The sequence below is a fragment of the Choloepus didactylus genome, chromosome 15 (assembly GCF_015220235.1).
Source record: "Choloepus didactylus isolate mChoDid1 chromosome 15, mChoDid1.pri, whole genome shotgun sequence".
Taxonomy (NCBI): domain Eukaryota; kingdom Metazoa; phylum Chordata; class Mammalia; order Pilosa; family Megalonychidae; genus Choloepus; species Choloepus didactylus.
In genome coordinates this window covers 65,013,575-65,038,437 of record NC_051321.1, presented here as the reverse complement: position 1 = coordinate 65,038,437, position 24,863 = coordinate 65,013,575, and the positions used below count along the sequence as shown (strand labels likewise).

The 24,863-nt window shown below is 40.1% G+C and overlaps 1 protein-coding gene across 2 annotated transcripts in view; it reads right to left on the bottom strand.

Annotated features, from left to right (window-relative positions):
• Positions 1 to 631: 631 nt before the first annotated feature.
• Positions 632 to 24,863, bottom strand: part of MYPN (myopalladin) — a 71,984-nt gene continuing 47,752 nt past the window's right edge. For both annotated transcript variants that reach the window (XM_037804763.1, XM_037804764.1), the window contains exons 12-19: positions 13,952 to 14,173; positions 12,648 to 12,797; positions 11,628 to 11,710; positions 10,329 to 10,455; positions 8,676 to 8,883; positions 6,966 to 7,131; positions 3,297 to 3,430; positions 632 to 801 (exon numbers count right to left, since the gene is read on the bottom strand). In XM_037804763.1, coding sequence (XP_037660691.1) covers positions 632 to 801; positions 3,297 to 3,430; positions 6,966 to 7,131; positions 8,676 to 8,883; positions 10,329 to 10,455; positions 11,628 to 11,710; positions 12,648 to 12,797; positions 13,952 to 14,173 — 1,260 coding nt within the window. The remainder of the gene's footprint in view (positions 802 to 3,296; positions 3,431 to 6,965; positions 7,132 to 8,675; positions 8,884 to 10,328; positions 10,456 to 11,627; positions 11,711 to 12,647; positions 12,798 to 13,951; positions 14,174 to 24,863) is intronic.

Below are 24,863 nucleotides of genomic sequence, written 5' to 3'. Positions count from 1 at the left end.
GTTTCCATGCAAGTTTTGAATCCCAAGCACATCTTGGCACCTTATCATGTGGCTCAGTACACTCAGATGCACAAATCAAAAGTGCTTCTCACATTTATGTGAGTCATATGGCATGGCCTCCTAATGCTAAGTGGAAGCTGATTTATTGAATTTACCAAAACTACTGCTATGGATGTGATCAACAGAAGGTGGTGGTGACCTCCCAACCTTTTTCCTTTGCTTTGTTTAGTGAATTAGTGATATCCTCAGGTTACTACTGTCTAATTCCTTTCATCCCAAGGCTGTGGCCCCTAATTTCTCCTAGTAGGACCTACACACCTCTAACACAACAGGGGGCAGGGGAGCACACTAGCTTTTTCCCAACATGTGGATGGCAGCTGTATGACATCTTTGGTTCATCTGTATTGTCTTCTTGCATTTTCGTTGGAATCTTTAAAAGGCACAGCCCTACATCTCTCCCTCAGTTGAGACTACAAGAGTCCCCAATCAACTGATTCAAAACACTCCTTGTACAGGTCCAGCAGCGTGGTAACTTACTCAAATCCAGTTGCTTGGAAACCGCCAGTGTTTGGGCTTGTCTTCCTTCCCCCTCCACAGTCCGCCCCCTCACACAGCAGGCACCCAGGCAGTCTTAAAGTTCTTCACTCTCCACCACACTCAGAGAAGAGCATGAATACACCATTGTGCTTTCCATGGAGGAAAAGGCAGAAAAAATGTCAAGTCCTTTACCGGTGAGAGAGCCGTAGCGACTGCCACTGGGCCGGATGGTCATGGGTGGTGGAATCTGCTGGTGCCACTGAGCTGGAAATGGACCAAGCAACATATTAAGATCCAGTGAATGCAGCCTAGCAGGTACCCTGCAGAGATGCATTCTGTCCTCGCGCCAATGCACTCTTTGGTATCTTAGTCAAGCATTGAAATCCATCTGGGTTTGAATTGCCTCATTTGTAAAAGACAGCAATAAAACTTTCCCTGCCAGAAATGGGAATCGGGGAAACTGGACTGGTGGTCTCTCAAGCTCCTTCTAATTCTAAAACCTATGCTTCTAATCCAGAAAGAGCCTTTAAGAAGGAAGAGTGGGTGACTAGGGTGATTTCTCCAAGTTCTTTCCTCTCACTGACCTAGCGTGGGGCCTGCACTGGTCAGTGTACAGAGGGTTGTAGGCTCTCAAGGGAGAGTGAAGGTGAAGACAAGGAACCTGCAGAAGGGGAAGCCAAAAGATGGACTCGGCCCTTTGCAGAACTACCTACCTCATGCCCTAATCACCTCGTCAGCCAGTACCTACCTACCACCCTAATCGGGTTCTGATGACTTATGTCAAGAAAATGGAAAATTGCAATCAATCATGGTGCCGGGACAAAAGAGAACTTTTTGGAGTTTTCATGTTTCCCAAGCACTGTCCAAAGAAGACCCTGTATTAGGCAGACATGATCCTTAGACTTGAACATGGCCCAAATGAAATATCCCACCCAAATTGCATGGTCCCTATTGTCTCTGATTTGGAAATTACCTGATTAGCCTTCCCAGGTACCTTGAAGTGGAGAAGGAGGTACACCAGGTGGGGTGCACTGGTGCTTTGGGTTCTAGAAAGGTATGGCCCCTACTGTGAATTTGCACATTAGCGTTGTGATTGATAAATTGGTCCTTTGTCAATTTCATGATTCTGAGTCTGTTTTTTCAGCTCTAACTACCTCTAAGTGACTTGACAAAATCAAATTTCTGAAGCTGCAAAACTGAGGACAAAACCTATAGTGATTCCACTAAAGAGCAGGCACTCAGTCCTGTAAGGCCCACCCTGAACAGCTGAAGAGTTGTCTCTCTCTCCAGCCCCCTCCAGCCCTTAGCCTTGCTCCCTCCTCTCTGAAACACCTCTTAATTCCTTATATTAGAAACCTTTTATAGAAGAGAGAAGGGGGTCCACCCTCCCCATTCCTCAGATAGGCAGAAGGTGGGTGGGTGGGGTCACAGGAAATTGTAGCCTAAGCCCTCCATTCCCCACCCCAAATTCCAACTGCAGAATTGGGAAAGGAACTTGGGAAGAAATGAGCCAGGGCAAATTGACCTGAGGGCTCTACCAATGGAAGGCAGGATTGGAACGAGAGTCATCTGTTTCAGGGCATATTGGTACTGAGTTTCTTAGGACACCTACTGCCTTCAGACATTGTGAAGTAGAGGAAATCGTTAAAGGACTTTGCCTGGAGTTAGAAACATCACTGGCTTCCCTCTTCCCCCACTCTCCCAGGGAAAAGCATTTTAGTGTCAGCTTCTCCCACAGCTGAATTTCTTTTCAAGTTCAAGGATAAGGGAAAAATAATTAAAAAGCTATATTTTTCTTCCAAAACTCAGACCTAGGGGAAATGGCAGGCCAAGGCCCTTTCTTATATGGTATTAAATAAAAGGAGACACCTGGCAAAGACCTATAAGTAGCAGAGACCTCAGGTTCTAGGCTGAACTGCTCTTTTTTTTTTTTCTATTCTGATTAATTATGTTAAATTAGCAATGAATAAGAAATTCTTGCTCTAACCAATTATTAAGAGAAAAAACACAAGGAAGGAGAAAAAAAAATCACTCTTGGATTAAGAAATATGTCTCCAAAAATACCAGTTAATGTAAAACTCAGGAGAGGAATAGACTACACAAATGTATTAATAGAGATTAATTTCATAAGCTGTTTAGAAAATTAGAAACATGACTGAAAGGAATGATACAAAGATGTGGATTTGTGCCCCAGCTGGGTGCTTAACCTCCATGAGTCTTGGTTTCTTCAGCATTTAAATGAGGGTAACAATAATTGCAATGATCTCACCGGTTTGGGAGGATCCAGGGGTAGCATTTTCTAAATTTCAAGGCAGTATACAAATGTCATTTAATATTATTATTAGGATGGATCTCTATTGTTAGGGAAGTTTGGGGGATTGGGGCAATGAATATTTTTTGAATGAATAAACAAATGAATGGGGTCCAGAAAATTCTGCTAGGTGGGGATATTGCTGTGGGATGACAAGCTTCAGTGAGTGGCCCCAGGCAGTGAGGAGGCTGCACGAAGATGCTGAATGTTCAGAAATACAAACACATGTAAGCTCTGCTCTGTGCAGAAGGCTGAGCTCACAGTAAAACGTAAAATTGCACCTGAGGGGACTAGGATGAGATTACTTTAAAAATCCATCGCTTAAGCCCTAAAATATAATCTAAAAAATTCATTTATGGAAAAATACTACACCTATCCCTAAACGAAAGAATTTTACTGCTGCCTATCACACACAGATGTTCAACTAAACTGATAACATTACACCTACCATATATATCCAACCTTGCAGTGCACGACACGATGCCAGCTTCATTCTTGGCTGACAACGTATACCAGCCAGCATCTGATTTCTTGGCTGGCTGAATGAGGAGGCAGACATAACCTGTTGTGTCCTGGTGCATACTGGAGAAAAGAAAGAAAAGAAACATATTTCAACTGGGGCAGAAATGTGCTTATTGGTTTAGGGTTCAGGAAAAAATCCGGACAAATAGAGCTGGGTGGTGCTTTCCTTCCCCTCCTGGTCCCTAGGAGGAGGAAAGGGGAACTTAGCTTAAAGCAAACGTCAAAGCTAAGTTCTGCTGAAGGTGGAAAGAAGTCACAAAAGAGCAGTGATAAACCTATTTAAGATGAGGGTCGGTAGCCATGGCTGAAATCCTCTTGCCCACTCCACTGCTCCAACTTATTCCAACTCCTCTCTACCAGAGGTACTCTGACTCTTCATAAGCAAAGTCTGGAAAAATCTCTTTTCCAAACAAGGTTGGAACATTTCGGCAACAGCTTTTATTAGGGAGCTATGGGAAAAGTAGACCAAAATGAGCACCCAGAGATAGATGAACTGAAAGCATGGTCAAAGCATATCCTAATGGAACAGCCAGGTGTGTGCAGCATTTAGCTCAGTGTAGTTCAGAAGGAACTTGGCTCTTCCCTTCTGTTTTCCTTTATCAGTGGTTCCCAACTTTGGCTGCACATTGGAATCCCAGGCCACACCCCAGATCAATTACATCAGAATCTCAGGTTGGGAACCAGGCATTAGGAATTTTAGAAGCTCCCCAAATGATTCCGATATGCAGCCTTAGTTTAGTGGTAGAGTGATAAACGTAAATCAATAGGGTGAGCTCAATGCTGGAACAGAGACATTCAAGAGGAGCTCTGGGCACATAGAAGGGAGATTACTCTGAGAGGACAGCAGGGAAAAGTTTCTCAGAAGATGTGCTTGAGTTGAGTCTCAAAGGTCGGGTAGGAACTCACCAGGGGGATGGGGGTGTGCCAGGGGGTGGAACAGCCTGTGCAAAGGCAAAAGTTCACCTTTGCAAAGGACATGTTCACCATGGCTGGGGTGGACGCCTAAGGTGGGTGGCAGGTGGTGGGACCGAGAAGAGAGGTGATAAAGAGCCACATGTACTGTGGTAAAGGGTTGGGACTCTTCCCTTCAGGTGATGGGACACCCCTGAGGTATTTTAAGCAGGAGGTGATGTGATCTGTTTGCATTTTTAAAAGCTCTCTCCGGCAGCAGTGAGGAAACCAGTTTGAATAGGCACTGAGCCTGGAGGCAGAGAGTTACATTAGGATGCCAGTGGCATTATAGAGTGAGGTGAGGATAACAAGGAGAATGCATACATTTGTTCATAATTCATTCATCCTATTTAACATGCCTACTAGGTGAAAGGCATTGTGTTGCATGTTTGTTCCTGGACCAAGGCGGTGGATTCTTTTGCCCAGTGCACTCAAATGACCAATTCCTGAGACACTGGGGTTTCAAAGAGAGAAAGAGTTCATTTCTAGGTGAGCAGAACAGATGGCCTATTGATCCAAAATCTGTCTACTTGAACTGCAGTAATTCTGATAGTTTTACAGTATCAAAAGATGGGTAGGTTTCAGGATAATGGGTACAATGGCCCCAGATGATGTAATTAGGATTTAATTATTGAGCATGCGCAGATTGATAACATGCTTAGTCACAGACCGTATGTAAGAAAATGGTGGCCTTAATATGATGATGGGGATGATTTTTAGTATTATAATGAGGTATAGGTAACTTGTAGGTTAAAGTCTAAGCTACCGTGCATGTCAGGCAGGCCCATTTTGGTTAGAACCAGCTTCGGTTATTAAGATAACTTTGGGTTTGGGGTGGATTAGTTTTGGACTGACCCAAGACCCTTCATTAATAAACATTAGGGGCTGTTTTTAGTGATCATAAGACTTTAAAGTTGAAAAACTGGATAAATGTGTACAAGTGAAGATTAGTCACAAGGTTTTACAATCACAAGGGCACAAGACAAAGGCTATACAATCATTATTAGAGATCAAGGCAGCTAGATTACAATTTAGGTATCAGGTATTTCCCTCTGTCTACTCAAAAATACCAGAAAGTAAAAAGGAATATCTGTATAATGATTCAGTAATCATAAGAAGCCCTTAAATCCTAACTTCCTGGTCACATGTGGGTAGTTGGGACATACAGAGACAAACAGATTGCAGTCCCTGCCTTCAAGATGCTCACAGTCTAGTTGAGGAGAGTGGGAGAGTTAAACTAATGACATTAAAAATTATGGTGATGTGAGCAAGTGTGCCGGCAGAAGAATATTAACTCAGTTGCGTGCAGAGGAGGGAAAGGAAGCAGGGGCACTGCCCTTCCTTGCAGAGGCGATGTTGGAGCTCATCCTTGAGGGATAACAGATATTCAGGAGGTGAACTGATATGTGGGGTGGGGGGGGGAGTGATTGGTGGGAGGCACAGGGGAGACAATTCCCAAAGAATGAATGTCATGAGCAGAGACACGTAGGTGGGAGAAAACGGGGGCATTAAAACCATAGATAACTGTAACAGTTATAGGCACAGTGAGTTTTATGATTTTTTAGGGCCATTCAGGGGCTTCCGCGTATATGACTTTCCAGAAACCAGTAATTAGTTTTAAAATATCAGGATGCCCTATTCTTACAGACAAGGAGAGGCTGTTTCCCTTTGGAAGATTCTGTGAATGGGTGGTGATCTTTTAGTCTGAGGCTTTCCCTATCTCAGGTTCCTGGTCACTTCCCCATCTTGTGGGCTGTTTTCCCCTCTTTAGAGATGAAGCCGGGTTGGCTCCCAGAGCCCAGAGCTTGAGCTACCAGCCCACTCAGGAATGTACTTTACAGGCATTGAATGTTTTTGCCCAGTAAAACCACATTTTAAAATTTAGGCCCTCAGTTTATGAGGGACACAAGAGTCCGTTTACTTAATATAATACATTGAATCTAGTTTAAGATGTTGCATTAATTTAGCTTCAAGTGTTAAGCCAAGAACATTCTCTTTTCTCATTTTAGTTTTACCAGAGAAAAATCCTGATCTTTGTGCAGAATTCATAGATGCCGAAATTCTGTAAGACCTAACAGCTACAGCTTCCTCCAGGACAAATTCAGTTTATTGTGAAATAATTTTAAGCAGAAATTTTTTTGTACAATAGCTTCCTTTGCTTGTTCTGCCCCCTTGTGGTATAAAACCAAAATGGCAAAGAAATGAGGATGGTTCAGGGAAAAAATATCACTTTAAGAAAGTGGATCCTTAAGTTTACTTTAAAACAACCATATCGTGATGGATAGAAAAGGAGGATAACCTCTTTAGTGTTTTATCTATTTTTTTAAGCTTTGTACTGTCAAAGGTTTTCTGGGTACTAATATGACTGAAGATACATGACAAAAAATGCACAGGATCTTCATAAATTGCCTGTATATTTTAAAACTTTAGAAATGAAGGTTTTTAAAACTGTGGGGCATCCCTACAATGAACTACCACTTGGTCATGAAAAGGAATACACTCTTGATACACACAGTAACATGGATGAAACTCAAATGCATTATGCGAGTGAAAGAAGGCAGCTGCAAAAGTGATGACTCCTTCGGGTGGCCCAACAAGCCCCACTGAGCTTGCAAGTCCCTTTGGCCATGGGTGGGTGCTGTACCTGATCCTCTCTCTGGTGAAAGGGATGGTCTCGTTGTCTTTCTTCCAGAAGAACACGGGCGGGGGCATGCCTATCACCCGGCACTCGAGTCTCACCGGGTGGCCTTCTGGAACGCCGCTGTTCTGCAGCTTCTCCAGGATCACAGGTGCTTTTTTCACCTCTTTGGCTGAACAAGAGAAGGGCCGTTTTCATGTTTGAATAGTAAGTGATTTTCAGTTCATATCTTAAACACTACAATACTGGGATTTACAGGAGTGGGCACAAACCCATCTTATCTCCTTTTCAGAACACGTAGTAAGGATCACTGCTTTGAAAAAAGTCCCATAAATGGTTAGAAAAAGGACTGAGGTAACCGTCTCTGCACATCCTATGAGAGACAACATTTAAGGAATTGGGTTGCATACATGGGATGCAAATGGTCAGTGCGGAATAAAAGGATTTTCTTACATTGTTTACTAAATTTTGAGAAACATTTTCTAAGCACTAAAATAGATCTGTTTTCTTTTTTAGTGTTTATTTTGTAGAAAATATATTAACTTTTTATTTTGAAAAATTTCATATCTACAGAGAAGGTCAGATATACACAATTATGCTTCCTAAGAAGGCTTTTGTTTTCTTGCCAGTACAAATTAAGGCATTTGTAAAGGTTCTAGAGTCAATATTTTAGCAAAGTAGTAGAAAGATAGTAAAAGTCTGCAACCAATGCATCCTTGCAGGGTGAGATTTTCTTATTCTGTTGTTGTGGTGAGAAGAAATTAAGAGTGAGAAAAGGAAAAAGATATCCTGTGAAATAGCCACTAGCCTGCAGGAGGATTAGCATGCTGAAGCTGTGACTCCTTTTGGGGGCATGCTGATTTCCTTTTGCAGCCACACTCGGGAGGCAGCAGGAAAAAGCAGATACTAGAATTCATACATTCTGAAATCTAATTTAGGCTGGACTACTGCTCCACAAGGCATAATCTAGCCTGAATTGTCCTGATCTGTAGGCATTTTGGTGTTTTGTTCACATCATCTAGTAAGGTTTATTCATTGCATTTGTTTAGCAATTGATTCAACATTTGTTGAGCACCTTCCATGTTCCAGGCCCTGAGTCAAGTGCTGAAGGTACAAAGAACAAGCCAGTCTCTGTCCTCAGAGGCTCACAGTCTCCTCAGGGAGGCAAGGGAAGTGAACGATTACACAGAGGCCATAAGTGCTCTGAGTCTCCCTTTCACAGTGCTGTGAATCACAGAGTATGATGGGAAGGAATGGCTGTGCCAGGGGATCCATTGTGCCTTGGCAGTGACATTTGAGTTCAGCCTTAGAGGATGAGTAGGAGGTTCCCGGGCAGAGAAGGGCAGTCCAGGCTGAGGGACCATTGATGCAAAGCCTGGGAGCTTAGGGGGAAAAAAAAAAGCCAGGTGTGTTTTAGGAAAGATGGATTGTAGGACAAGGGACCTGAATTTAGTGGCAGCCAGTTAATTAATTGGTTATTATAATGGCTACCATATATTTTGTGTACAATACGCACAAGGCACCACATTAAGTGTTTAGCTTACCTACATATCTTGAAAGAAAACAATATGGGAAATATTAGCCCTTCCTACAGTGAAGGGGAAACCGAGATCGGAGTTGGTGGGGCAAAGAACTAAGGAATTGTGTCAGAGGCTCTGCATATTTACAATAACTTTGAAGAGAGTTATGTTTAGTGGTCCCGGTAGCAAACCTTACCTACTACAGTGAGCTCCAGGCTAAAGGAATTCTGCCCAGTTTTGTTGGTAGCGACACACGTGTAGGTCCCCGCATCACGTTGCGTGAGTGGGTCAATGAGCAGAGAGTGGACTCCCGTCTCCCTGACCAGCATCTTGTGGGAGGTGTCAGGTAGCACGGGCTGGCCATTGAGCAGCCACGTCAGCTCCGGGGGCGGTAAGCCACTCACCTAATAAACAATGGGACAGCTGAGGCAAATGACAGACTGATGACAGATTTATTTGGTGACTGAATTCTTCATCCTTGTCTGGCACCAAATAGAAAGAGAAAATATGGGCTGGTGAGAAACCTCTCTGGAGGGCAGGGTCTGGCATCAAAGGGAGGCAGGAGGCTCCCTACATTTGCACCGTCAGAGCTGGCAGATACCTGTCTGCAGCCAAAGTCCTTCCGCATCATTCAGGAAGTGAGAAAAGAAAGTTGGTTTGAAGGTTTACCATATATTCCATACATGTCATGCTCTGTATTTGGGCCATAAATATAATGGAGGTGGACCCAAAATTGATTGTATATTTAATTTTATATTTTTTATATGTTTATTGCCAGATGAATTTAAACTGAATGGTATTTGACATGAATTCAGGTCATGATTAATCTGCTTAATTATATCCTAACTTAGAAGAAATAAGAATTAAAAAGCTATATAAATAGGTAGATAAATAGATAGAAAGATAAAATAGTCCTGCAGCATCAATTGCAAAGATGGTATATTGCTTAGGTACCTAATAAGCAATGAGGTAGCCAGGATTAAGGATGGATACCAGCGTTTTCAAACTTGGCTGCATCCTGGGGAACTTTAAAAAATCCCAATGCCCACTTACCATATTCAATCAGAATCTCAGGGGATGGGATCCAGGCGTCAGGATCTTTTAGGATTTAGAATGCAGGATGTAACAGTCAAACCTGAGAATTATTGAGGCAGCCAATGGCAAAGCTGAGAACGGAAGTGAACTCTTATGAACACCTGACCCTACGCCTTCACAAATTTGCACCTAAATTTTCTATAGCATTTTGCATCTTTGGCTGGGGCTGAAAAGTTGATTTCTCTTCATACTGAGGGATAGCTACACTGTTCAACCAGAGCTTAGTTTCTAGTGGAAGAATTAGAATGTAGAATTGCTAAAGGCAACAGATGTGAGAGAAACCAGCTTCTGTTTTCATAACTCTCCTTGGAGCCATCTTTTTATGACTATAATTTTTTCAAAGGCTACACCTCACAGCAATTCACTCCAAGGGTGCAAAAATCACACTATGACTTTATAGTAAAAAAAACTTTCCAGGTACCATATGGAACATGCCTGCATTATATCACCCCTTTGGTTATCATTTAAAAACAGAGTTAACTTGATACAATATTGATGTAATTTTTATTAAGATAGAGATAGATACAAAAACAAAAATTTCATGAAATACTTTCATCTGGTATTGGGTAGAGTTAAAAAAATTTAAATATTGTAAAAGAACTTTATGAAAAAAACAAAATCACTCTCCCTTTCTATTATTCCTTTTCCTGGGAAAGAAAAATACCACAAAACATTTAACAAATTAAGACACATGCCAACAAACAAATGCAAAATATAATCAGATTTGGAACCAAGAATGGGAGCTAGCAAATACCTTACAGTCCAGCCGGCAAAGGCGCCCCTCGTGAGCTACCATGTCTCCAGGAGCCTGCAGGAAATGTGGTCGGAAAAAGCGTTCCTGGAGGGGCTCTTTGTCTCTTTCTTGCACTCGAGACCTTCCCCTATAACAACAATCATGTTCAAGCACTGAATACAGTAAAACTTATAACACAAGGAATTTAGACATGGCTATAGGGCCTGGAGAACAGATTTTTTGGGAGGGGAAGAGGGTTTTGGACCATAAAATATAATAAAGACAATGGTGTGGAGCTGGTGTGAAAAAAAAAAAAGAAACAAAGTGGTAAGTATCTCCTACACATAGGATTATCTTATGAGATCTGTAATCAAATAATCCGGCTTTAGCTTCTTTCTCTCTGAAGTCATTCTGGGTTAAGGAGCTCAGCTTCCCTTGCCCTGGGTTTGACCAGTTGTTCAAAAGTCTTCAAAATAAACAAATAAATCAGTATTCAATCCAAACCTCAAAGGAGAGCCAAAAGAGAAGTCCTGTTTATTACCTAGTACAAGGCAGCTGCAATCCCTGTGTCTCTGAGTAATAAAATTTAACCTGACTATAAATTATGCAGCCCATTAAAGATAACCATGACTTAAACTGGATAAGACTGACCACGGCAACAGCTGTTCTTAAAAAAGAAGGTATAGTTGCAACAGTGGTGAAATACTGTATCTGAAACATGGCTCACTATTTTTGTTGCTTTGGTAAGCCTCATTTAATTCATTCATGTCAGCAACTATGGGATGTTTGCTAAGGCTTTGTGGCACCAAAAGAATCAAGGGGAAGCCAGGTTCTTTCTTCTAAGTGATTAATAAAATCAAAGAGGAAGAAAATCAGTTGTTACATTCGAAATATGTGGACTATCAAGCAAAAAAAAAAAATCCCTATTGGTTTACATAAATACAAACAATAAAGGTTTTGTCTTATTGAAGAAAAGATGGCAATCTAATTCATGGGGTCTGATTTTCATATTGTGTGCGCAGATACTACTGATGGTTACAAATATTTTGCAACATTAAAAATGTGCCATTGACCAGTAATTCTCAAACTTTTAATGTGCTTATGAATCACCTGAGGATTTTGTTAAAATGCCCATTCTGATTCACTAAGTATGGGATGGGGCTTGGGATTCTGCATTTCCAACGAGCTCCTAGGTGACGCTGATTCTGCAGGTGAAGGACCTCACTTTGAGTAATAATTTGTACCCAGTAACTGGGTGCTCATTGTTGTGGGTGGATGTTGGTAAGGGAAGAGGTAGGGGAGATTCTTAATTTTCTTTACCTGTGAGACTGACCAGCAGTAGTTAGTCGACTACGAATGGGCAAACTCTGTACCATTAAATGGCCAGAACAGCTGATTCTTCCCTGAAATCAGAAAATAAGAAAATTAAAATGAGAAGAATTCCACACCTTTTTCAATTTATATAGTTCTCTGGACTAGAATATTATGAACCTTTTGGCTAACTATTGTGTTTTTTTGTGGGGTGGGGTGGGAAATGAAAGCAATATGACTCCGTAAATCACTGTTAGTATTCCAGGCTGGTTTTTTGTTTTGTTTTGTTTTGTTTTTAAGAATATTGTGATGACTTTCATTTTTAAGTTGAGAGATGCACAGAGAACAAATGTAAACAAAATTTGAATTATTGTGCTGTTAGCCTTATTTGCAGTCAAATGTAGAGAGAGAATGGCCAAATGTTTTTATACTTTTCTCGATAAGATTATCTTCAAAATTAGCATTTCAATCTGAAGAGTGGATGAGAATAGAAGTTGTAGTATTTCCTATTTTAAAAGTAGTTGAAAATAGTCTACCATATCTTTTAGGAAAATTTTAAGTCTTGACCTCATTCAGAAAAGGAAAGTGAAAGATAGGGCTTTTTAACATACACAAACTATATATATATATATATATATAGGTGTTTGAGGGACATTCACAAGAATTTATGAAGTAATTTGCCTGTTCTTTAAAGAATGGAAACAATAAATTCTCCTTTGATAGAAAACATTTTCTTCAAGAAAGTCAACGAGCTGACAAATACAAGATTTAGCCCAAAAGGTCTGGAGAGGTGTACATAGTAAATGGATACTGATGTCCTTTGATGAAGGCTGAAGGGTTGAGTGACCCAGTGATTGCTAACTGGTCTTTTAAATTGTGATATTGTGCGATAGTTACACACAACCACAATCCTGCTCTTTCATTTTCCTCAGCAATTCTTAGTAACTTGTGCTTCTCAAGGTTTCATTCCCAATGACATCAACCGCTCCTCCCTCAGAGGTGGCACAGTGCAGAGCCCTGCCTCTCCACCTGGGGGTTGGCGGCCATGATGGTGTAGTTGCCATCGTCATCACTGGTGCTGGATTCAATGTGCAGAGAGCATGTCCCATCTCCTTCTCGCCTCATTCTGCAGTGCTCATTTCTCTTAGAAATCTGCTTCCCATCTTTGAACCAGTAAACCTGAAATGAAAGATAATCAAGGAGAATAAACATCTTTAGAGAATAATGGAGGAGGATGAGGCAAAAATTGCCATCACTACAAGTGAAACATCCCTTGTGAGGCACTTAGAAAAAAATTATAAACCTTATTAAAAATGACATTATAATATGCCCCTCTACTTATACATATGCAATACCTAAGCCAAATGTTCAATATAATTTGGTATTCATATAAAACTTTTGACTATTTTTCATTGTACTTAATCATTAGTTAGAAAGCCACGTTATGGACCAGAATTTCCTTCAGAGCCCAGAAAACCACGAGCCCAGAACTTTTCTCACTACCCTATTTACAAGCTCAAGTCTCCTGCGGTTGCAAATCTCAGGGCCTGGAATGGCTCACCTTTCTTGAAAAGATAGTATGCATTATTATAAAGTGAAAAGAGGCCAGAATTAACTCACCATATTATAAAGTGAAAAGAGGCCAGAATTAACTCACCATATTTCTTTTCTAGCTAAAATTTAAATATGTTATTTTTTCGTGTTACGTTCTGCCTCAAAGACGGCCATAAAACACCGGTTGCAGCTGCTCTCCTCTACATTTCCTACCTAACCACGCATGATAACACCATGCTATGTTTGTGAAGATAGAAAGGAGAGATCTCCTATCACAGCCCACACTGGGTGCAAATCCTTCTCTCAGCTGCCTGCCAAAAATTCTGATGACTCATAAGAGTTTTCAGAAGCCTGCAATAATGATTTGGCATTTTGGCATTTCCCAGTCTAATAGTAATGATACAAATATAGCTCGCTTAGTACAACAGGTAACTTGTGAATGTTCAAAAAATAAATAGCAAATAGAAAGAAAAAAATTTTGTGAGTTTTCTGGCTGAGAGAATTAGTAGCACAAATTACAGGGTCATGACTAAGAAATTTATGTTAAATTTTAATTAAAATTCTAACCTGCCTGCAGTCAGATTTCTTTTTGACTTGACTGTTTAATGATCCGATTGCTGATGATCTCTTTTTTAGTCAAATTGCTCGGGTTTTGCTAGTTTTCTAGTATTGGTTTTTGTTTCCTCTGTTGATACTTAACTAGAGTCTGCTAAGACTTTCTTGAAGGCACTAATGTTCTGGGCTGTTGGCTGACCAGCTGGCTGGTCATCTTCTCCTACCTTTGGAACAGGTATCCCAACAATTTTGCAGGTGAATGTGACTGGAGAGCCTTCTGTGACCCGGAAGTGCTTGAGTCTTTTGTCAAGGATGGGAGTGATACACTTGCCCGTGGGGATCTCGTCGTGTTGGATTTCATCATCTGATTCATCAACAGGGGTACGTTCCAAGCGAAACTCAATTTCATTCATTAGCCTCTGCTCAAAGCTTGAAATTTTGTACTCCTGTTAAAATGGTAAACATGTTTCAATTTCAGTTTCTATGAGTGAGGAAGAATTTGTCCATCAGTGTAATTTGGTGATGCAAATTTTTAAGATTCAAATGTTAGATTTACACCATGGGACCCCACAGTCATATTACAGTTCCAGTTCTACACCATGAAGCACTAAAGGAGATTTCAGTGTCTATACTATAATCCCAAACTGCCTTAGTAAATCCTGATTCCTCACCTTAAGCATGGAGCCCCAATGGAAACCTGTAGGGAATGGAATGAAGATGGGATGTAATTTCCATAACTACTCTGTCTACTTCAATTGTAGAGCTCCCTATGCAGTATTCTGGCAAAGCTATTCTAAACTGCATTTTGATGTATACCTGCATCATCAACTTCCTGTCTCTACTGGATGTTCCAATCAGCATACTTGAGGTTAACCTGTCTTAAATAAATTTCCATTGCCCCCACATCCATCTTCACTGCATCTCTCTGCTCCCCTCACAACAAAATCATTAGACATAATTTTCTGTTGTTACGGGGATCATTTCCTCATATCCTATACTCTCACTAACCTACTCTTGTTCAGCTTTTGTTCTTACTGTTCCACTGAGATTACTACTGTCAGAGGTCTCCAAATTTGCCAAAACCAACTGTCATTTGGATGTCATTTATTCTTACCTTACTTGACCTTTCAGTAGCATTGGACACTGACTATTTTCTCTTTTTGAAACATTTTCTTTCATTGGTTTTCATGATACTACTCTAGTTTTCCTCCTATTTCACTAGCTACTCATCAGTTTGTTTGCTGGCTCTGACTCTTCTATTTAGGTGATCTCAGCAACTATCACAGCTTCGAATGCCTTCTGTATGTTGTTGACTTCCACAACCAAATCTCTAGCCATGCCTCTCCCCAGTCTAGAGTCATACACCCAGTGATCTACTACACATCGTGACTCGGGTGGGCATGTCAGGCTTAGCACAGCCAAAACAACATACTTGATTTCTGTCCCCAAAGCTGTTCCTACCCTGCCCTTCCCCATCTCAGGAAATGACAGCACTATTCATCCACTCCGTTAAGTAGGTGTTTCTCATACTATCTATGGTGAAAAATCAGGTTTAAAAATATTTCCCATGGGTACTTCTGTAAAAAAAAAAAAAAAGAATGAATTACTAGAAAAATGAAATAAAAAAGAGATACAAAATATAAGCTCCCTTTAAAAATTATTATTTTCCATAGACATAAAATTTCTCCATTAAATCGGAATAAAAATTCTTAATGGTTACTCTCAAGTTCTGTACTTACCTCAAAGGAGATGGGTAACACCTTGCAGACTGGTACAGGCCCCCAGTCCATGCTTTTTTTTTTTAAATTTTTTATTGTGAAATATAACATTTATGCAGAAAAGTGATAAATAAGGTACATTTTAAGAAGTAGTTATAGAGGAAATTTCAAAGTATGGCATGGGTTACAGTTCCACAATTTCAGGTGTTTCCTTCTAGCTGTTCCAATACATTAGAAACTGAAGAGAAATATCTATATAATGAGTCAGTTGTCATAATCAATTGTTACAACTACTCCCTCTCATTTGATCATTCTCTCAAACTTCAGGGTTAATTTGGGCAATGACCATTCTAACTTCTTCATGTTGAAAAGGGGTGTCGACATTATGGGGAAGGGGGATACAACTGCTTGATGTTCTTGGAGAGGCTGGTGCCTCTGGGTTTCAGGACTTATCTTGCACAGGAACAATCGGAAGGTTTTAAGTTTCTGAAAAATGAACTTAGTGCGTGAAGCTTTTATAGAGTCTCAGTTAGAGCTCTGGATATTCTTTAGGGTTTTCAGGAATACTGATGGTTGGGGACGTGGCATAACCGTGGTAATTTGCAATATGTAGTTGAAGCTTGCATAAAGGTAGCCTCCAGAATAGCCTCTCGACTTTATTTAAAATCTCTTAGCCACTGAGACTTTATTTCATTCCATTTCTCTTCTCCCATTTGGCAAGAAGGCATTGTCAATTCCATGATGCCAGGGCCAGGCTCATCCCTGGGAGTCATGTCCCATGTTGCCAGGGAGATTTACACCCCTAGAAGTCGGCCCATGCTTTGAGTGCACTAAATTAAGCCTTAAATCTAGGAATTATCCTGTATTTTTCTCTCCCTCTCCTGCCATATTCTATCTATCAGCAAATACTGTCAACCCTAATTTCAAAATATATTCCAAACCCATAAACTTTCTCTCTGCCACCATGACCTTAGTTCAAGTCAGTATCATTTTCAATCAAACTACTACAATTGCCTCTTAGACTATCTCCCTGCGTCCACTGAAATCAATTCTTTATTCTGTAAGCAGAAAAATCTTTAAAAAATTCTTCTGCTATAATGTCAATGGCTTCCCCAATGTACATAGAAGAAACTACAACTCTGTACTTGATTGACAAAGCCTTGCACAATTGGGCTTCTGCCAAATCATGGACTTCATCAATGTCTATGTTCCAGCAATGGTGTCCTTCTTTTTGTTTCTTGAGTCCACTGAGCCCATTCTAGCCATAAGACCTTCTTACCGGCACAGAATGCTTCACATAGCTGGCTCTTTCTTGTTACTTCAAATCTCAGCTTAAACGTCACCTCTCCAAAGCAGTATTCCCAGCCCAATTCATCTAAAGTAACTCTCCATTCAAATTCTCTACACAGCACTGGTTGCTACCTAATATTTTTCTTGTTTGTTTGTTTATTGAATGAATATCTCTAAGCGTAGAATGTCAACTCCACAAGAGCAGGGACCTTGCTTCAACAACACCTGGAATAGTTCTTACCCCATGCAGGTGCTCAGTACATTTCTGAAGAACAGTGAATACATGAGTGACATGGGGCAACTCCTTGTTTCAACACTTACTGTTCTGAGGAACCTGGAGCCATGTGCTTGGGGTAAGAGTGAGGCCTTTGGTTAAACTTGTGACTCTAGTTAACCATAATTTTGTCTTTTAGGTGAGTTCCAACTCTAGTTAACCATAATTTTATCATTTAGGTGAGTTCCCTGGAGAGGGTACTGGATTCTCCTGAAATGGAATTTGGAAGCATGGCTGATACGTACCTGCCCCTAGCCATAAACACAGTAATTGAGTTCAGGACTCATAAGATGTATTCTTAAGCTATTAAATCACATTATTTATGCCCTCTAGTTATTGTCTTATACATATTATCCACTGAATTGGAGTAGAATGAAAATTTAGGAAACACAGGAACCAAGTGTTTCTTGGTTACAATTTCTTGGAATCAATTTTAAACCCGCACCTCCAGGCCATATCTCATGCTTGATAAGCAGAATAAGTCCACAGCTCTTTCAGGGTGGAAAGAAAAATTAATCTCCCATAGAGCTTATTAATTTTTAATTAGATAATTCAAATTAGTTAAAGAATTGGTCACCTCTCATAATGTCACTGAATTCTGAAATGGTTTAATAGTTTAAAAGTATTAAGAACATCTATAGTATGATAGTTTTAAAAAAATTAATAATTAGATCTTCTAACTATCCAACTATTAGTTTGAACTACATGAACTTGCCATTTTTATAAATCAAAATGGTAGAATATCAGCAATTTCATATGAGTCAACCTAATATTTCATTATGACTATGTTTTCATAAATACATTAAATAATCTCACAAATTTGAAATATTTCCCCATCCTGCTAATTTAAAATCACACCAGGAATATATATTTCTTCTTTGCTGAATTGCCTCCATGCTTCTAAATTGATACTATTTTTCTTTTAACAAACTTGGGTTTTATTTATTTTCTGGAAGGCTTAGGAATAAAACCAATGAATCATTTTATTCTCTTACCACGTGAAGTAAGTGTGAAATAGTAGCTTTATTATTTTTAAAGTTAGTACAAAAAGAATAACAGTTCTCACCACACACAGAGATCCTAGAGTTCAGGAAAGCCCAGACTTTTGTGAAGGTATCTGCTTTTGTTTCTCTTAATCTGTATAATCACTGGTGGAGAAAGGGCTGTGGGGCTGGGAGCCTGGGCTGGGGAAAAGAGAGCCCATGGGTGCTGACTAAGCCTACATCTGGGGGTTAGTGGTGGTGAGGGCCTGTGGACAGGGACCCACCTGGAGGCCCACCAGGGAACTAGTTGGAAGACTTGTTGTGGTCCAACCAGGAAGAAAATTCTTGTTTCCTAAAACCTAGTTCAGTGCTTACTTAAAGAGTCCATGCTTTTCATAGTTTTCTGTTAGTATTTCAGAAACAAAGATTAAAGGCAACAGAAGTCCCAGGTCTGTCCATGATCTTGTGACTGGTTAGTGGGAAGGAGGCCAGCTGGCTTCAGTAGCTCCCTTTTCACCCAGCAGAGAATTCCCTCTTTCCTCTCTCAGTGCTATGGAACCTGATCTTCCACCTCCCATTTCCAGCTCCCACCTCTCAGGATGCTCCCAGGCCCCATCCAGGGCTGGCCTGACAAGGACAAAGGCACAGGGATTGAGGGCAAGGAGGGAACTCTCCAAGGCTTCATCTCTCAACCCATCCCCTCCCTACCACCGGGGCTGCAGCTGTTTTTGCAGCCCCAGCCCTGTTCTTGTCTGCCACCCACCTCATCCCACTCCTATTTCCTCTGTTTGCTCCTGTCTCACCTCACAGCCCCTGCTTCAGTTCCTTGAAGAAATGTCCCAAACAGCCAACCTTGAGTCTGGGTTTACTCAGCAGTACAGATAAATCTTATCTGAGTCCTTCATGTACTTAATCTTTTCATCTGCCCTCTATGAATGGCCCTCATTCCTCATGGGACTAAGTAAAGAAAAGGAGATATGGGGATGGAATATAAGACTCTTTTTACTCTCACGTCTTCTGTTTCAGTTATTCCTGAAGAAGTTTACAAAGGCTTTGCTTGCTTCAGATCAGGGTATTACATATCTGGATCCAAATCACCAGGAAAACAAGAGGAACTTGAAGGATATAGAGAAGCAGGGAGAACAGTCCCTGAGGCCTAAAGAATAAAATAAAGGGGGTAGCCAAGGAGCCAGCCCAGAGTGGAGAAGTATTTCAGGGGGAGGGGTGTTCAAGAGGCAGGAGGTCTTAGGATTCTATGGCTTCTCATCTTGTTGCATTTAAGTCCCCCAATTCCTAATCCATTCCGTGCCTCTAATCCCTGTTCTAATGGAGTCCTTGCTCTGTGCTCTACAACCTTCTCTGCAGCTTGGGTCATGTCTTATTGCCTCACCAGTGAGGGCTGGTAAGTTCCTGGCCAATTACCTTGTCAGAGTTATTATAGTGGGAGATGTATTCCTGGAATTCTATATTGAAATTATGAACTAATTTTTCCAAAAAAACATTGTTCCACCTTGTGGTAAGTTATGATTATACCTATACTTCAGGACATAGTGCATAATATATATATATAGCCTTTAAATGTCTGCCTGAGAATATAAATACTATATTGTCTCTGTGGTTCCAGACAACTAATTTTAGGAATTTGATTTTAAATTGGGGCCGGATTTTAAAGAATTTATAAATGCTTGAATTGATTTAACCAAAGAACCGCAGAAGTGATATGGTGAAAGTATGTACATTTTGTTTTACTATAACCGTATATATATCTTGGTTATATATTTACAATCTTATCAGTACTATAAATTAAGAGGTGGTGAAAAAAGAATGTTGGGTGAGTTATTTTAAATATACTATTTGCAACTAGGTAGTGAGGATACAATTGTAACCAGATCTTAACTGGAAGTTTCTACTGAGGCACCGAGATGGGCCGGATATCAGAAAATAAGTGAGTTACAAATACTGACCAGAAATTTTGAAGCAAGTTTTAAGGACAGGGTAGAGGATTTAAATCCTTCACTTCCCATCAGAGCTGTAAGAGAGTCAGAAGGGAGCAGCTCCGGCCAGAGGACTTTTGGAAAGAGCTGTTACTGTCTGTGAGTCTCCTACTTCCCCGCCCAGCTCGGGGGGTGGGAGACGAATGCCTGACTTTCACCTCAAGTCTAGTGAGAGGGATTAAATGGAACCACTTGGAGAGCTTGCTGTATCTCCTATAGTTAGGAGGACACAGTGAGTTGGTGTCTGACTTCTGCTGGAGAAGTTGAAAATGTGAGGAACAAGCTGGCTTTTTGATGAGCAAGCTGAAGGCTGTGTGCATTCCCAGAATGTGTTAGGGCAGAGGACGGGTGAGTGGTTACTGTGTCGCACGTGGGCCACAAAGGAGACAAAGCCAGTGGGGAGTCATCTTGGCTCCCTCTAGGGTCGGGAAGGGAAGGGAGGTCAGGAACAGCATTAATGAAGTGGGGGAAGAGGGAGCGGAAAAAAGGGAAACTGACCACTCTTCCCTTCCTGGCTTTAGGTTTGCCATTTGTAAGTAGTCCCTGGGGTGTGTGTGTGTGTCTTAGTTTTGAAGGAGGATATTTGTGTTCATTACTACACAGGACTAGACACTTTATATTACTGAATCAAGATTATATTTTGCACAAAGTAACCAAAGAACATTATATTAACTAAAATGGCCAAAAACAGTTTTGAGATTGCCTTGTGTTTCATCCAGTAGCCAAAGAAGCCCTATTTGGTAAATTTAAAGGGATAATGGGAGACAGAAATAAAATTGCTTTTTGAGACGTGCTTGTTTAATGTACCAGTTATATAATTTGTGAATTGCAGATGACCAACAAAATAAGAATACTGTAGGCCGAGGAGTTTTCATGAAAGAGTCCATAAAACATTTGGGAAGTCGAGCCTTAGGAACAAGAACACTATACCACTGTAAGATAAAAATGGCAAGAGAACATGGCCTGTTACTGAAGCACTGAATTTTTACATCTGAGATGTTAGCAAAATATGCGCACCACCCTCAAAGCAGAAAATCTATAGTAGTGCTTTGCAACTAAGTATTGGTTTATCCCAAGGACATTACCCCTATTATAGATAAATCTAAGTAGTCATTCCAGGTTATGATTGTTGTGACTTACAGTTCATAAGGAAATTTGAAAACAGAAACAGTATGTTTAAGGTAAATTTAAATATTCTTCCTGCACTGTTCTGGCTGCATAAAGATTGCACTACAGATCCACTGTTGGTTAACGTGCACTTTGAATTTCCTGTACTGGATTTATACTGTGTTCTCTGTTTTTCCTTGTCTAGTCCCCTTTGTGAATAAAAAGAAGAGTTTTTAGGTCAGCTGCTCATAGGTGAAATCTGTGATCAAAGGAGAGAATATTTTTTTGTGTAAAACTGGTCTGTATGGAAATCAAATCAATGACATATAGTCCATCCTTTCAGGTTCAAGTTAAAGACCTTAAGTGACAATGAATTGTGCAGAATTGCATTTGCTCTGTGAAAGAAAATGAAAAGCTAAAAAGATTTATTTTAAAAGAATATGTCACTTGAAAATACAACCTTCACCCCCTTTTTAAAAGATAATCCCTCTTTAGGCCAACAATTTGACAGCTGGAGACATTTGATTTCTGGGGCACATCTGCAGAACATTCTTGCAGATTGACAGAGTGGTAGAGAATATTTTCCTTTTGCTGATAACCACCACGGAATGACACATCCCAATCAGATATTGTACTGCCAAGGATGTGGATTCCCAAAATGCGTGCCATCATCCTCACACTCCCTCCCCTGAGCTCACTGCTGGCTTTCCCTACTCTTTGTTCTGAATCTAGGCTTCAGGAGTAATCATCAAATAGGACCAAATCAGCTGGAAGAGCCTCTCAAAGTGTTCCCGCTGACTCTGGGTGCAGTTTTCATAAAAGAAGGTCTTATGTGTTAGAGAGAGTGTTCTTTTCATTCTTGGAACAGTCAGAGTTTGGAGACAGCAGATAAAAGACTGCTAGACCCACTTGGCGGTTAACATACACAGAGGGAGTCTTCTTTTTCTATTTATCTAATAAATGCTGCCTTCAATGGAGATAACCAGACTTCACAGACTATCTCCTGTCCCTGCCACCAAATTCTTATTAGATACCTACTATGTGCTAAAGACTGTGCTAGGCCCTGGGGATGAAACAGTCTATAAAACACAGACTGTGTGCTCAAGAAGACTGCATGAAAATACCTTTAATCCAAACTTTGTACCTATGAATAAATAATTACTAAAAGATGCACAGATTTACTTTATACTTAAATGTCAGTTAAATGTTCACTTTAAGTGTGTTTTAAAAAGTTTTCAGGTGTTTATAATGTCTTGCTATCAAAAGCAGGGTGGTATCCATAATTAGATATAATCAGAGTCTACACAGTCAAGTGAGATATAGTTTCCATAGATATGCAACAAATTCCAAATTTTCTACTCAGTTAAAAGTTTCATTATTCCACCTGACACTAATATAAATTCCACCATTTGTACATTAACTCAGCAAATGTTTACTGAGCACATACTGTGTGTCATGTACAACAAGGAGACGACAATGAACAAGGCACCCCCTCCACCCCCAGTACCAGCCCCCAGGGAGCTCATGACTTAGGTGGGCAGAGGACAGGGGACACTTCACAAGTAGTTCTTAATGTGGGAAATACAAGGACAATGCCACATGGATTTCTTATTAAAAAAAGAATGGATGACTGGACTACTTGCTCACATAAAGAACTCTTGGTAAGAGATGAAAGAGGTTAAGATTTAAATAGAGGAAATGACTGAGCAGCTTAGAGGAAAGGTTAGAGGAACAAAAGGCAGAGGAGGAATTAGGTACTTGCCCCCCCCTCTCATACAGAGCAATATCTGGAAACCATAGGCAGATTTTTAAAGAAGCCTTAATAAAATGAGGTGAGCTAAATAAAGAGATGGAAAATTTTCCAGAAAAATGAAGTCAAGGAGGAAAGTGGGAATAAGATATTATATATTTGAATAGAGTTAAGAAAAAGAAAGATATTAGATGAGGGTAAGGGGTATTTAGAAATTATAAGTCAGCAAATAGTTACTGAGTGCAGAATATCAAGCTAAGATCACATTTGAATTGGAATTGTTGGTCATGATGGTTCCATTACACTTTGTGATCCTGGGTTCCTTTGACTTCTCAGATTTACATCACTTAAAACATTGGGTTTTATTGATAGCCAATTGTGATGGTTAAGTTCACATGTCAACTTGGCCAAGTTTGGTGTCCACCTGTTTGGTCAAGCAAGCATTGGCCTGATTGTTACTGTGAGGATATTCTGTGGACTTAAATCGTCAGTAAATTGACTGCATCTGTGGTGGATTAAATCTATACTCAACTGAGGAGATTGCCTTCAACAATGAGAGAAGCCTCATGCAAATAGTTGAAAGCCTTAAAAGAAGTAATGACTTCAGCAGTCAGAAGAGAGAATTTCTGTCTCTACTTCAGCCAGCCAGCTTCTGGGAACTTACCGAAAATCTTCCTTGGAGCTCCCAGCTTGCATTCTGCCCTTTGAAATTTAGCCTTGCCCATCCCCACAGTGGTGTAAGACAATTCTTATAAAAATCTCATACTATTTACATATATCTCCTGTTGGTTCTGTTTCCCTAGAGAACCCTGACTAGTACACCAACCAAGACCCACTGGTGGTGAATGGACCCTTCAAAGTAAGAAATGATGAAGCTTTAAATATAGAAGTTAGGGCACCTCTCTTTTGACTTATCTCCAACTCAAAGAAACTTTGCTGTCAGTTTAGAAAGTTAAACCTTTGGATTTCACAAAGTTCTAAGAATCAGCAAGCAAATGTTAATCACTAACAAAAAATGTTCTATAAAAAGAGCCAGAGAATGAATGCTGAAATATTACAATAGAGAAATATAAAATGTTAGATATGGCCAAGAAAACTCATTTTCTAAAACATAATTTATAAGTTTCAGTTTTGGAGAGGGACTTGTTCATAATTAGTAATATTCATTGTTCAAGGAATTCTGATTTATTTTCATGCTCAGTGTTAATATGGTAATGCCACACACAACTTTTCTAAGAGGGTTACTATTCTTCATTTGCTTAACACCAAAATAGGCCAAGAGAGTCCAACTTTCTTGACCTAAAAGCTTTCAAAATGAAATAAAACTAAAGAAATGCATATTCTTCAGAAGGAATCATTTAGTTTCCCCCCAAATATGTAGGCTAATACGGAAGTGGGAAAGCAAGTTATCTGGATTCCTTTGTCCCGAGACTGCCAGTGTAGATGGCTATCCATACGTAATTGATTGCTCTCCATTTACACTTTTCTAGACAAATTTCTGCTTCTTACTTCACCAACTGGCCACACTATATCTTAGGCAGTTCCTCATGAATTTTCACTATCACTTCCCAAGGCAGTGATGGACAAAACAATATTGTAATATGGTCATCATTTCATTTCTCAAAACTTCCTCAGAATTAACATCCAAAAACCTAATGCAAGCATTCCATTTCAGACAGCTCTTTTGTTGCCTGAATTTCATTTATGCAGTTTGGCTATCATTATCCATGGCATAGAACACAGTCTAAGACCAATTCTGTAATTAACCCACCATAATTTTTCTCAGAAGAAGACTGACATCATAAATACTCAGATAGAGAGGGCTGAAATGCTTTCTGAGACTCCTCACAGTTTCTGCTACTAGCCCTGAAGTTAACTTATGATAAGGTTTTAAGAGAGAGATTCATCTGGGATTATGGCACTCAAGTCATGGAAGTTTCTATTTACATGTACTCACATTTCAGATAATTAAAAGAAAAACTCGACTTTTCCCTAGGTTGGGCAATGGATAAGCCTGGAT